Source organism: Henckelia pumila, chromosome 4 (assembly GCF_033568475.1).
Source record: "Henckelia pumila isolate YLH828 chromosome 4, ASM3356847v2, whole genome shotgun sequence".
NCBI classification, from domain to species: domain Eukaryota; kingdom Viridiplantae; phylum Streptophyta; class Magnoliopsida; order Lamiales; family Gesneriaceae; genus Henckelia; species Henckelia pumila.
The window spans coordinates 33,425,976-33,439,016 of NC_133123.1; the positions used below are offsets into that span (position 1 = coordinate 33,425,976).

The window sequence follows — 13,041 nt, forward strand, 5'->3', positions numbered from 1 at the left end:
ACAACAGAGTTAACCAATTTATAAAATGTCATAAATAATCTAGAAAAAAGACATAAATATAATGAAATTTCTCAAACAAAAATTTCATTTAGGAATTCTCGAAAAAAAATTAATAATTATAATAAAAAAAAAGACATTTTATGGCTCTTGAGTCGATCAACTCATGAAAGCCTAAAAAACCTAATAATACTGCATATATTTCCTTGGGCTTATTAGATAAAAATTAAGTGAATACTTAACAAACATTCTATATTCTCTAAGGTTGATGGTAAGAATAATAATAAAGTAAAAATAAAAATAGGGAATAGAAAGATAGGATAGGATAGCCATCCTCTTGAAAAAAGAAAAGATTTATAACTTTAAGAAGATAAAACTTCACGGGTGACAAGGAACACAATTTAAACATAAAATATTGAAAAATTCGACCATGTTATCTTCGAGCATAACAGAACTTCAATGCACAAGTCAATATTTTGCTAATGAAGATGGTTGGAAAGTAATATATAATTGGTGAAAGAGTCAAGAGCCATCGAAATGTTATGTCTGTGTCGTGTAATTTAAAATAATAGAATTTAATTGTTAAAATCAGTTATAAAATTTGGTAAAAGATAAAGATTTGATCTTATAATTAGTGGCAAAACCAAGGTGACATTTTTTATTCTTATAATTAGGTCCAAGTTAATTATCTTTTAACAGCTACTAGTTCATCGAAAGTAGAATAATTTTTATGTGTTTTAAAGCGCTTAGCCTTAGAGCATATGAAATTCTTAAATATATTATTTCTAAAATTGCCTGTGATTTTCCATTTATTATTTTTCTCCCTAACTTTTAGTCATTTTCACACATCTCTCCGTTGGTCGACAAAAAGAAGAAGGATCGGGTGCCTCTTAAAACACGCTTTTGCTTTATATTTCACATATTCCCGAAAACAACTTCCAATTATTCGAAATCAACCTCTGGAATTGTCCCAACTTACATGCATATTCTCTTATATTTGTGTAGGTATAAATATATAGGTGTGTACATAATTTTGCAACTCAATCAACCAACCCTTAGTGTCAAAAACACGTTTCTTCCTCTCAACATTATTTTAAAATTTTCAAATTTTGACTTTTGATCTTCATTTTTAAAAAAATAAAAAAACTATATAGTAGAGAGGCCATATGGCCCATATCTACCTATTTATCTTCGATAAAAACAAATTCAAAGTTAATAGCGACTTTATGGCACCTAAATTAGTAGGTTCGACGCAGACTTATAAAAGTAAAAGATAGTGTGCCATATAAAAATTCATTCTACCTTTGCCACGTACTATCTATATGACTATATCTCCTAACACCCAATAAAATAAAAACTTAAAAGTATAAAATCAACTATCTTTTAAAATCATATATTGTTACAAATAGAGCATAAAATATCTAATTAATGAAGTAAATATGCTTGAATTTAAGTTATAGAATATTTTTTTTAAAATGAACGATTTTATATAGAGGGATGTGCACAACATTAAATTATTGTATTTTCTCATGTTTTGATATAGGAATTTAATACCAAAATTAGAAATTTGTAGTTTTCCTTACAAGTGTCTTTAATTTTTTTCATACATATATTAGCTAATTACAATTTAATTTATTAAATAAGAATAAAACAGAAAGTTTGTTAAAAAAAATTTATTTTTCGAGTGATTTTCTTACTTTCGGACGGATTGAGTAAAAAAGTAGTAAGTAAATATTTTTAAAATAAAATTACACCGATAAATTACATAAATTTTTGGTAAAAAAATATAAAATTAATAAATCTTGATTTTGTTCGGTTTAAAGTTTCTAGAATTTAACGTTTAACGAAATTCTTGAGGCGTCAACTGTCTCTCTCTGTACTATTCCCTCTCGATTATTTCTTCAAAAACCAGACTCCAACTTTTCCACCAATGGACTCTATCGCCTTTCTTCCTTGCCATTTCCCCAGATTCCCATTTCCTTTCTGTGAGTAAAAATCTTGCTTTCTTTTCATTTCCATGGGGGCTGAGAATCCTGGGATCGTCAGGCTCAAGTGCTGTGTCAAGGACTATGATTGGGGAAAACTTGGGAAAGAATCCAGTGTGGCGTGGTTGCACGCGAAGAATAGTGGAGAAGTGATCCGGGACGATGATCCCTACGCCGAGTTCTGGATGGGGAGCCACGACTCCGGCCCTTCTTACGTCGTAGTGCCGGTGGGTAACGGTGGTTCCGGTGACTTGGTGAGTTTGAAGGAGTGGATTGAGCGGAACCCTGCTGTGCTTGGAGATGGAGTGTTGAAAAAATGGGGTCCCAATCTCCCTTTTCTCTTCAAGGTAATCGAGGATTTTCTATCGCTCTGTGTACCTATCGAAATTCAGTTGTATTTTCTGATTTCTTTGTATCCGTTTTAAACGAATGGCCAGAGATATTAATAAATTGAGGGGTATGAAGTTCCTGTTTTTGGAGGGAAATCGTCGACCAAACATTGCTCAACAAGTTGTGATGGTTTTGAAATCAGATAGAATTTTAAGTCGATATACTCGATGAGAAGTCGAAGATTCTTGCTTGTGTTGTGTTTGCTAAATTAAGTGATGTTTTGAAGGATTTTGTCCATGTTTTTAGGTACTTTCTGTTGCGAAAGCACTGTCGATACAGGCTCATCCAGACAAGGATTTGGCTGCAATCCTGCATAAGCAAGAGCCAGGCGTGTACAAAGATGACAATCACAAGCCTGAGATGGCTTTGGCGGTTACTCAGTTCGAGGCTTTGTGTGGGTTTGTTGGGATTGAGGTAGTGTAATGTTCTCAACTTGTTAGTCCTTGGGTTGTTGTATGGTTAACTCGGATTTCTTGATTTTTCCGCGTAGAACTGAAAACCGGTTAGTACTGTTTCCAACATGTGTCCGAATAGAGTGCAAGTACTCTGTAATTGATCTGTGTAGTTTTATTATTGAAAACTTCTACATGGTTGATTGGTATATATAAAAACTGTGGATGTATTTCATCCTGCAGTTTAGCTTTAGATTTCGTGGATGAAGTTTTGAGTTACATAGGTTAGGATGATCGATCATCTTCATGTTGGTCTCGAAGTTATTGAATCTTTTAGGACATTTCAGACAAATAACTTTTTTAGTTGCGATGATTCATTCGTTCAAGCATATAGGTTCGGACATACCGTCAGATTTGAAGGATTCTATTTTTTTATATGGATGATTTGCTCCTGTGATTAGGAACTTGAGCGTGTCCTTCACAACGTCCCTGAGATTGTTGAGGTGATTGGGAGTGCATGCGCAGATCAAGTGTTACATGTAAGTAAACAAGATGATGAGAAGAAATCAAAAGAGGTCTTGCGAAACTTATTTACCGAGCTCATGTTGGTTAACAAGGCCACGATATCTGATGTTATCTCCAAGTTGATAAGTCGACTTAGCAGAAAGCGTGAGGTATTATGAAATCTCATTTTCGATGTTTCTAACTCAATTTTATGTTATTTTTCACAATGCTTTTGTTTGTTTTGAGTCCACTTATTCAGTTGATCTGTTATCCATCCTTGATTCCGGAACCAGCCTGTGGCTAGTACCTTGCTTTGAATCTTTTTAAAGATAATGATTTGGAAATATCTCTTGCACCTCTCCAAATTTTCCCACTTTTGGGGTATTTAGTTCTCTGGAGAAGCATGCAATGTGGTAACACAGTCGCAATTTTGCCTAGAAATTACATATTCGCTTCATTTGACAATAGTTTTTGTCTTAGAAATCGTTTTCACCAGCATTTCTCATAGGTGGCTGAGCTAACAGATAAGGAGCAATTGGTTTTAAAGCTTGAGAAGCAATATCCAGAAGATATTGGTGTCTTAGCAGCCTTCTTGTTAAATTATGTGAGACTTAATCCAGGTGAAGCCCTATACCTGGGGGCCAACGAACCTCATGCCTATATATATGGTGAATGTGTCGAGTGCATGGCAACGTCTGACAACGTCGTCCGCGCTGGTCTTACTCCAAAGCACCGGGATGTCCAAACTCTCTGTTCCATGCTCACATACAACCAGGTAAATACGCTATTACTGCGATGTCCAAACTCTCTGTTCCATGTGCACATACAACCAGGTAAATACGCTATTACTGTTCGACTCTTTTTGTCTCCTGATTTATCTTGTACTACTTGTACCGCGGAATTTATGTGGTACAAATAGCTCATACAAATTCAAGTAACCTCGCTTTTCTTGCAGGGTTTTCCAGAAATCCTATCTGGGGTTGTTTCTAATCCTTTTACAAGGAAATACATCCCACCGTTTGATGAATTCGAGGTGGATCACTGCGTTCTCCCAAAAGAAACATCAACAGTTTTCTCTGAAGTTCCTGGCCCTTCAATTTATGTGGTGATGGCCGGTGCCGGAACGTTGTGTACAGCATCATCTGAAGAGTGTATTACTGAAGGTGATGTGTTGTTTGTACCCGCAAACACAGAGATCACTGCTGCATCTGATTCTGGTATGAATCTGTATCGGGCAGGAGTAAACAGCCAGTTTTTCGAGCCATCAAAGTTTGCTGCTTCAAAGTAGGGACTTTAGGTATCTCTTCTGCTACATCCAATCTTAGTATACTAACCATAGTTGTACACGGGTATATACATATAGAAATGTATTACTACGCGTGAGAGAGCCATGGTTTTCTACTACATACTACATTTTAATGTAAAATAAACTCTTTGAAACAAGTATGATCGACTTTGTATGGGTCAGATCCTCCAATTTGGTTTCATGCAGTTCACAAGACACCTAAGATCACTTCTGAAAATTTGATCTGAGATTGTTTAATCTACGTATCCAAACGAGTCGACAAGGGGCAGATCTTTCAAAAAATTTCATATCCATCTCTAGATTCATGAATATTCGAGTTGGTCACGAACCAAAGACTCATTGAACTAAATTATAGCATAGCAGAATCAGAATTGAGTAGTACACATTAGATTGCATACACTATTAAGCTAGGATCAAATCATGTTTCGAAATGAAAAAAGTTACATACAACACACCTACCCCATTTCTAAGTCAAATTAAATGCTCCATACCATTTTTTCATTTTTTTTTAAAAAATAAAATAAAGGGAAAACGAGAAGCATTTGAAGGCCGTATGAGGAGAAAAAGTTGTCTTGAGTTTAGGGGGAAAATAGAACGAAATTTTTTTCAAAAACAGGGAAAACTAGAGATGAACAGTTAACACAAAATGGCAAATGTCGAAGAATTATTGATTTGATTTATCCGAAGACAAAAAAACGGGGGGAGTTTAGAAGGGTAGATTTCAACCTACTATATAGGTATTACCCCAATGATAGATCTAATGTCTCATGATTTGTCACGTCAACAATATATAATTAATTACGCCTATGTGTAAAAATAAAAATCATTGAATGCATGATTTGAATATTATCCATATGCTGGGATCTCATCCACCGCTTAAAAGATCGAAGGGAACAAGAAAAGACTTCTAAAACAGAACACTGTTTTTGTTCTGGAAAAGATGACGAGAAAGTTGTAGGGTTGAAATCGATTTTAATTTGATTGACTGAAAATTACAAATCATGATCAGTAAATAAGACTTGAAACGAATATATTTATTATAAATGCATAAAATGAATAAATAAATTAGCCATCCACCAATAATTATCACATACAAATCCTAAATACACCAAATTATAGCTGGTCAATCAATTATCTTCTCAATTTAACAGATAATATAGAAGTTTGAGCTCAGAAATAATTGAAAAGATCTAGTTCCATAACAAGTTGCAGCACGCGGTTCAATAATTTTGATAATAAGAGGCCAGTAATTAAAATGCCCGGATGCCCGTGATGACAACTCTACTCTAGAAACATGAAGACATTTAAGTTGAGATTTGCAATCAATTTGTACTCGATCAGTGAACGAAAATAAAGTAGTAGCTTTAAACATCACCAAGATGGCACAGAAATTATCTGATTAACGCAACCAATTGGATTTCCATAGGACCTTTTGTAACTGATTGAAAAATAGTTGTTCTAAACTCGGTTCTGCAAAAATGCCAGGGTAAGCAAAAATAAGAAAACAGCAGGTTTTCAAGCCTCTGTTATTGGAAATTCAAAGACAACATCTTTCCCTGAGAGCTTCCTGTAGACTCCAGCAAAAGTCTCTAGCTTATTCTCGGTATCATTCTTGGCTTTAGGATCCAAGAAGACCTGTAGTTAGCAGAAAGATAAAAATACATCATCAACCAGAATACCGCGAAAAATTTGAAAAAAGAAATAAAGAATGAAAAAAAAAAATCAATCACCTTCATTATCTTAGAACCATCAAGCCTGTATCTTGTGCGCTTACCAACAATCTCGGCAGGATAAACTATGTCCTCAAGAAGGGCTTCGTGCACACTAGTTAGAGTGCGGGTACGTGGCCTTTGAACTGCAGAACCCTTCTTAGGTGGGCGCGAAATCCTTCGCGTAGCTATAAGGACAACTTCCTGAGAAAGTGAGAATAGTCAAGTGGCTAAATGCAAAAGTGGCTGAATGCAAACATATGTTGTCATATGAATATTGCATCGTTTCAATCAGAAATAGTTTTTGCGTTTTAGATAATTAGAAACTTCAATATTATTTAAAGCTATAGTACTGGCAAGACAAATAATGCATTTATACTTTGACAAAGAAACTATAATATTATTAAAAACTAAAAATTGACAAGAGAAATTAGAAAAATGATGCATTTTATAATTTGAATCTCCCAGCATAACAAAACTTCTGCAGAACCTTTTTTTCTGAACAAAATAAAACTAATTGAACTAGAGAGTAAACTTATGTTGGATAATGCAGCAAACAGTTTATTTATATCAATCTTACCTTTCCGCTAAATTTCTTCTCAAGTTCTCTCACTAGTCTGGGTTGAATTTTGCGGAAAGATTTCCTCAATCTAAAAGGAACATGAATAGCTACCGCCTTCTTGCCTCCAGAAACATCAATCTGCCTGTAATATGTTAACGAATGGGATTATAACAAACTTCGCAAAAGAGTGGGGCCAATGCTCAGGAGTAGCACAAAGCAACGCAAATACACAGCCAAGTAGAACCTACGAGGCAGAGTTGATGTAAAGATCTTTCAAGTCACTCTTAATCTCTTGGTTTGTGTTTTCCAAATCAAAAAGAGCCTGTATACATGTCAACAAAACGGATATCATGATGATGCGTGTCTACAATAAGGAAACCAAAACATAAAGCAAGAGTACGGACCTGGGCAACATTCTCCTCAAACTCAGTGGGCTCAGCATTTTTGTCCTTGTGAATCTTTTGTGCGGCAGTGAACATCTTGAAAGACCTTTTATGCTAAAATAAAGGTATGTAAGCAACTGTTAGTTCTATATATTAAAGGAGGAACTTCTAAACCCTGGGAACAGGGGAACGAATAATCATAAAAATAGATTGCTAAGGGGGTAAGGAGTTATAAAAGTCGATTCATTTATGTGAGGAAAAATGCAGGGCCTCCCACTATTTCTGAGTTTCTAGAACAAAAATTGGATTACTCCCCAAGAATTCTGACCTTTTTTTTAGTTAAGATAGATGCATACATGCAATTCAGAAATTTTAAGTAAATTTCTCAAAGCATGGTTCTGGCGACATGTCAACAGAAAAGATACTGCATAAATGTTATTCCAGTAAACAATTCGATCGATTGAACGGTTCCTAAACACGTTTTTTTTAAAGAAAAATATTATCATCGCCGAGATTATAAAAATCATCGATGGACAACCATTTGCCACAGCTCAAAACCTAATGCAAAACATGAACGCACGATATTGCAAGATGTACAAATAAAAGCACGTTCCACAACAAGTCATCAAGCAGATTAATAACAAATGAACACAAAGACATTTCTAAACCCAGAGAAAAAATAACGAAAAAAAAAGATACCAAATTCTCAGAACTTGACACAAAATCAGTTAAAAAAGATTGATTTCCATAAACCTGGGAGTAAATTGGTGACATAAAGATCGTACCTTGGCAAAGAGAAGGGAGAGGGAGAGGGGCCCAGACAAGAACAACCCTAGATTCGGCGCTGAAAATTTACGAACAGCGGTGTAGTGGGAGCATGAAAACTTTTAAAGCTTGGAGGTTAATCCATGTACCTGGAAAACCCTAGACATTGGACGGCTGGGATTGGGTGCAGAGTTTGATCTAAAATTCCAAAATTATCATCATCAGATCTTAAACAAATATAAAATCAAATTTGTATTACAAGATTATGAAATATTTTTAAATGGCTTAAACAAATAATTATTATGTTATTAAATTTTAATTTTTTAAATATTTGTATGTTTTTTAGTATACAAAAACTATATAATGTTGTGAGCCATATCTACTAATCGATCAACCATCAACAAATGACGGTTGTCAATTTTGTAAGACGAAACTCCTATTTCATATGATAATTGAAAACGCTATTTAATTTTTAGTCAAAAATATTACTTTTCGTTGTAAATATGCGTCAGATTGATTCGTCTCGTAAATATAAATTGATAAAACCGTCTTACAAGATATTTATTATTATGTCAAAATTATTATTTTTAATATAAACTAGTATAATCGCACTCACGCGTTGCATGTGTATAAAATCATATAATATATTCAGTATTATATGTTATGTATAAATATTATTTTTTCAATAATATTTAAAATTATTATTTTTTTCATTTCTAAAATAATATAAAAATAAATTTAAAATTTATTTATCAATTTATCATATTAGTTGAGAAAAATATGGAAATATATATAAATAAAATCTTTGCTTATTTGAGGAGCAAAATAGTTCGGAGAACTGATTATGCAGCACTGAAACTCGATATGAGCAAGGCGTATGATCAGGTCGAGTGGGATTTTTCGTCTACCCTAATGGGACGTCTGGGTTTTGCGGAGAGTTTGATGACGAGAATAATGAACAGTGCGACATCAATGAATTATTCTTTCCGAATTAATGGGGAAGTATTTGGATCACTTAGGTCAGGTCGTGGTCTTCGCCAAGAGAATCAACTGTCATCGTATCTGCATTTGTTTCTGTTGTGTGCTCATGGTTTAACCTCGTTGTTTAACAGCTATGAAGCTCAAGGGTTGATACGAGGGGTGAAGATTGTGAACACATGCCCATCGGTATCACATTTATTTTCTGCAGATGACAATCTCATATTCTTCAAAGCATCTACGGAAGAAGGAGCTAGGGTGAGAGAATGTTTAGTCCGATATGAGAGAGCATCGGGTCAGTGTGTTAATTTTGATCAACCTGCACTTTCATTTAGCCCTAATACAAATCCACAGCTCATTGAGACAATCAAGGCGATCTTGATTATTCCGGTCGTTCAAAGACATGATCTGTATTTGGGACTCCTTACAGTGTCGATGCGAAGTAAAAAGTTGCAGTTTAAATATTTATTGGAAAGGGTGCATAAGAGTAGGGAGGGGTGAACAAAATTTCGGTTAAATTGAATTAACCGACCGAACCGAATCAATTCGGAAATTCGGTTCGGTTAATTCGGAAATTCAGTTTTTATGTTAGAAAATTTCAGTTAAACCGGTTAATTCGGTTCGGTTTTCGGGTTTTTTAAAAAAAAATTTGGTTAATTAAGTTAACCGAATTATAAATAATTAAATTTTAATTTTTTTTATTATGCCTTATATATAATTTATAATATATTTTTAATGGGTTTATATTTAATATTTTACTTAATTTTTCATATTTTAATTTTTTAAGATTAATATATATTTATAATGATAAAAAAACATATTTAAATTATTAATTTTATAAAATTTTAATTTTTAAATTTTTTTAAAAAAATTGGACCGATTTTTAATTCGGTTAGGTTAAATAGGTTTTAATATAAATTCGGTTCGGTTCAGTTCGGTTAACCAAAAAATAATTCGGTTAATTTGATTTCGGTTAATTCGATTCGATTTTTGACCGAATTAACCGAATGTCCATCCCTACATAAGAGGATACATAGCGGATCTTTAATACTTGTTGACAGTTTTCTTTTAAAAAGGATAATTTATTTCAAAAATAATTTAAGAAGGATATGGAAGTTGAGAGGAGAGTGGCGTTTGTGAGAGGTTTAGGTGGAATAAAATTACATTATAATATTTTTTATTTCATACCAACATATCATTTGGTTTTTAAACAAATCTCACTCTTAATAAAATATAAAAGAGATAACAGAGATACTAATATTAATAATTAATAATAATAATTCACTATCTTTAACTTTCAAAAAAATAATTCATTATTTTTTAACAATAGTTTGAAATTAAAAAATTATAATTACGAGTTTTTAATAAAATTATTATTAAAAAAATAAAATTTTGTTGGCCAATAAAATCGAAAATCATAAATAAATTTTTAAATAAATAAAATTTTGTTTCTTTTATTAATTATTTGAATTAAATTTTTTTATTTTTTTTATTCTGTAAACTATTATACTTACTAGTAGAAAGATGCACACGCATTTGCGTGTGCTAAAACAATGACCAAATCAAATAATTTTTACGGAAGAAAATGACATGAAAAAGAAAGTTAATCGGTTTTTTCAATTTGAATTTTGAATTTCAAATTTGAAGTTAAACGTGATTATGTGAAATGATGTGTATTTATTCTGACCATTTTGCCTGGAGATAATATGAAGTAGACTGTAATTTTCTAGGGTATATTGGTAATTTGATTTTGGTATAAGCAAGTCGGATCAAATCAATTTCTATGTGGGGATGAAGTTTTATAATATAGTAAGGTTGTGTTTACTTGCTATGATAAGCATAATATTATATTAATAATCCTATGCAATCACATGTTTACTTGATTTTTTAGGGTCCGTAACTCATAAAGCTCATCCATAGTTACCTAATTTAAACTTTAAACTTTGATTATTTATCACAAATAAATGGTGCGATAAATAATCATTATGTTTTTAATTAAAAAAAATACACTAATATCTTTAATTTATTTTCCAAAAAAATAATCGATGAAAATATCATTTAAAAAATTATATAACATGGATATAAATTTCAAATACTTTAAGATATATTAATAAGAGGGTGTTTGGCAGAGCTTAAAAGCTATTTCCAACAGCTTATAAGCTGTTTTAGAGCTTTTAAGCTCTCAAATTTTGTTTGGCAAAAATTTTTAAAAACAGCTTATAAGCTGTCAAAATAAGCTGTTTGACAGCTTATAAGCTGTTTTTAAAAAAGTAAGGAGGAGATACTTTTTTCAAAAAGATATTATTTTAATATTCCATCTCTCTAAAATATTTTTGAATATATTCATAAATCTCCATCATATCCTCCACACATTAAATATTAAATATTATTTTAAAAAATTTACAAATCACATAAATTTTTCCAAAGTAAAATATTAAAACAATTTTATATTTTAATACTAAAACTATTTTCGTATATGTATAACTCGAAATATTATTTTCATATAATTATACCCTTTTTGGTAATTTTGACAATAAAAAGATCTTATAATACCAAACATATCAAAATCTTTAAGTTGTTTAAAATAAGTTTACCCAAACACTTTAACAACTTATTTTTAAAATAAATTCTAACAGCTTATAAGCTCGTAAAACAGCTTATAAGCTCTAGGGGCTTATAAGCTCTTTTTTAATAAGCTTAGCCAAACACCCTCTAAATTTCATTTGATTTAAATATACGAAAGATCCATTTGAAAATTATAAAAATGAAAAAAAATCTAATAATTTAATATATGATTAATACATTTCATTAGATTTTATCCTTATTAATGGGGGAAAATTTTTTAACTCAATTTTTTAATTGTTGTTTTAAAAAATAAATAATATTTATACTAAATAATTTTGGTCAAATAAAATAATTTACATGTTGATTAATAATAATTTATATTCTTCAATAAAAATCACAATCTCAATTTTACAAATAAAAACTAAAAATAAGATTATATAATATACAAAAAAGGCAAAATTGTAACTCGTCATTTATTCATAGTATCAATCACAAAATTGATCAATCAAAGTAAGCATGTGATTGTTTATTTGTTTATGCATCATTATTCAACATCCTATAAAATTAGTTTAATAGTCTTAGTATTATTTATCTATATATAATTAATCTCACTAAGTAAACAAAGCCTAAAGATAGTAAAGATAATAAATATATTAAAAATATATTTACAAAATAAGGTATAATTAAAGATCTAGAATTCATATAATTCCATGAAAAATTTATAAATGTCTATAAATTTTTTTGCAAAGAGTATGTCAGAGTAATAAAAATATAGGGGTATCAATTAGGGTGGACGCGTGTCGGGTTGGTGAAGATTTTATTTAAAAATTCATCAACCCGAACCAGTCCTGAACCCAAAGTCAATCAAAATATATGAAATCCACAAAATTTTTTATAAATATTTTTTGTAATTTGAAAATACCTTTTGGCCAGCTAATTTTATTTCATAAATCTCTTTCCATGCTATCTTTTCTCTCTTGTCATCATAATTTCAAAAATGGATAAATTAAAATTTAAAAAATATTTTTTTTCATAAATCGATCACACACACATATGTCATAAAGTATTAGGGCTAATTGCATCCACACCCATGTAAAAAGTTTAAAAAGCATAAAACTCCTTAAGAAATATTAATAGGCTAATGCATCCTTCAGTTTTTTAAAATGTAGCACATTTCACCCCTATGTTATACAAACTCGGGCACATTTATACCTCTGATAGGGGTTTTTATGCTAATTTCTTTAAAACATAGGGTCTAACATACTATTAATTTTACACAAGAGGTTTTATGCCTTTTAGACTTTTCATATGGGGTGTGGATGCAATTAGCCCTAAAATATTAATATATAGAGTATCTTGATTTTTAACATGCCTAAATCAATTGCAAGCATGCAGCGATCCAGCTCATTGACACGCGTCGGTAAGGGATTGGATTTAGGGAGCCTTTCAGTGACTGCTCGGTCACCAAATTATTATCTCACTCTTGTATATATACCGTGACCGTT

General features: G+C 31.6%; 3 protein-coding genes across 5 annotated transcripts; 2 read left to right on the forward strand and 1 right to left on the reverse strand.

The window, feature by feature from the left end:
- The first annotated feature begins 1,844 nt into the window (after positions 1–1,844).
- On the forward strand, positions 1,845–4,728 carry LOC140864107 (mannose-6-phosphate isomerase 2-like). Its single transcript, XM_073268039.1, has 5 exons — positions 1,845–2,329; positions 2,619–2,786; positions 3,226–3,438; positions 3,777–4,043; positions 4,224–4,728. The coding sequence occupies exons 1-5, from the start codon at positions 2,015–2,017 to the stop codon at positions 4,554–4,556; spliced, it is 1,296 nt and encodes a 431-aa protein (XP_073124140.1). The 5' UTR covers positions 1,845–2,014; the 3' UTR covers positions 4,557–4,728.
- Positions 4,729–5,916: 1,188 nt separating this feature from the next.
- On the reverse strand, positions 5,917–8,164 carry LOC140865431 (small ribosomal subunit protein eS7-like). Of its 3 annotated transcripts, none has more exons than XM_073270078.1 (6): positions 8,014–8,164; positions 7,250–7,342; positions 7,094–7,167; positions 6,864–6,987; positions 6,305–6,487; positions 5,917–6,209 (listed from the first exon to the last, which is right to left on the reverse strand). In XM_073270078.1, exons 2-6 carry the CDS (start codon positions 7,322–7,324, stop codon positions 6,090–6,092), a joined length of 576 nt encoding a protein of 191 aa, XP_073126179.1. In that variant the 5' UTR covers positions 7,325–7,342; positions 8,014–8,164; the 3' UTR covers positions 5,917–6,089. The 3 variants fall into 3 exon arrangements, with proteins under 3 accessions (XP_073126179.1, XP_073126180.1, XP_073126181.1); XM_073270079.1 differs by having other exon boundaries at positions 7,250–7,403; positions 8,014–8,110; XM_073270080.1 differs by having other exon boundaries at positions 7,250–7,334; positions 8,014–8,087.
- A 609-nt stretch (positions 8,165–8,773) lies between these two features.
- On the forward strand, positions 8,774–9,472 carry LOC140860802 (uncharacterized). The gene has a single exon (XM_073263808.1). The coding sequence runs from the start codon at positions 8,774–8,776 to the stop codon at positions 9,470–9,472; it is 699 nt and encodes a 232-aa protein (XP_073119909.1).
- The last annotated feature ends 3,569 nt before the right edge of the window (positions 9,473–13,041 follow it).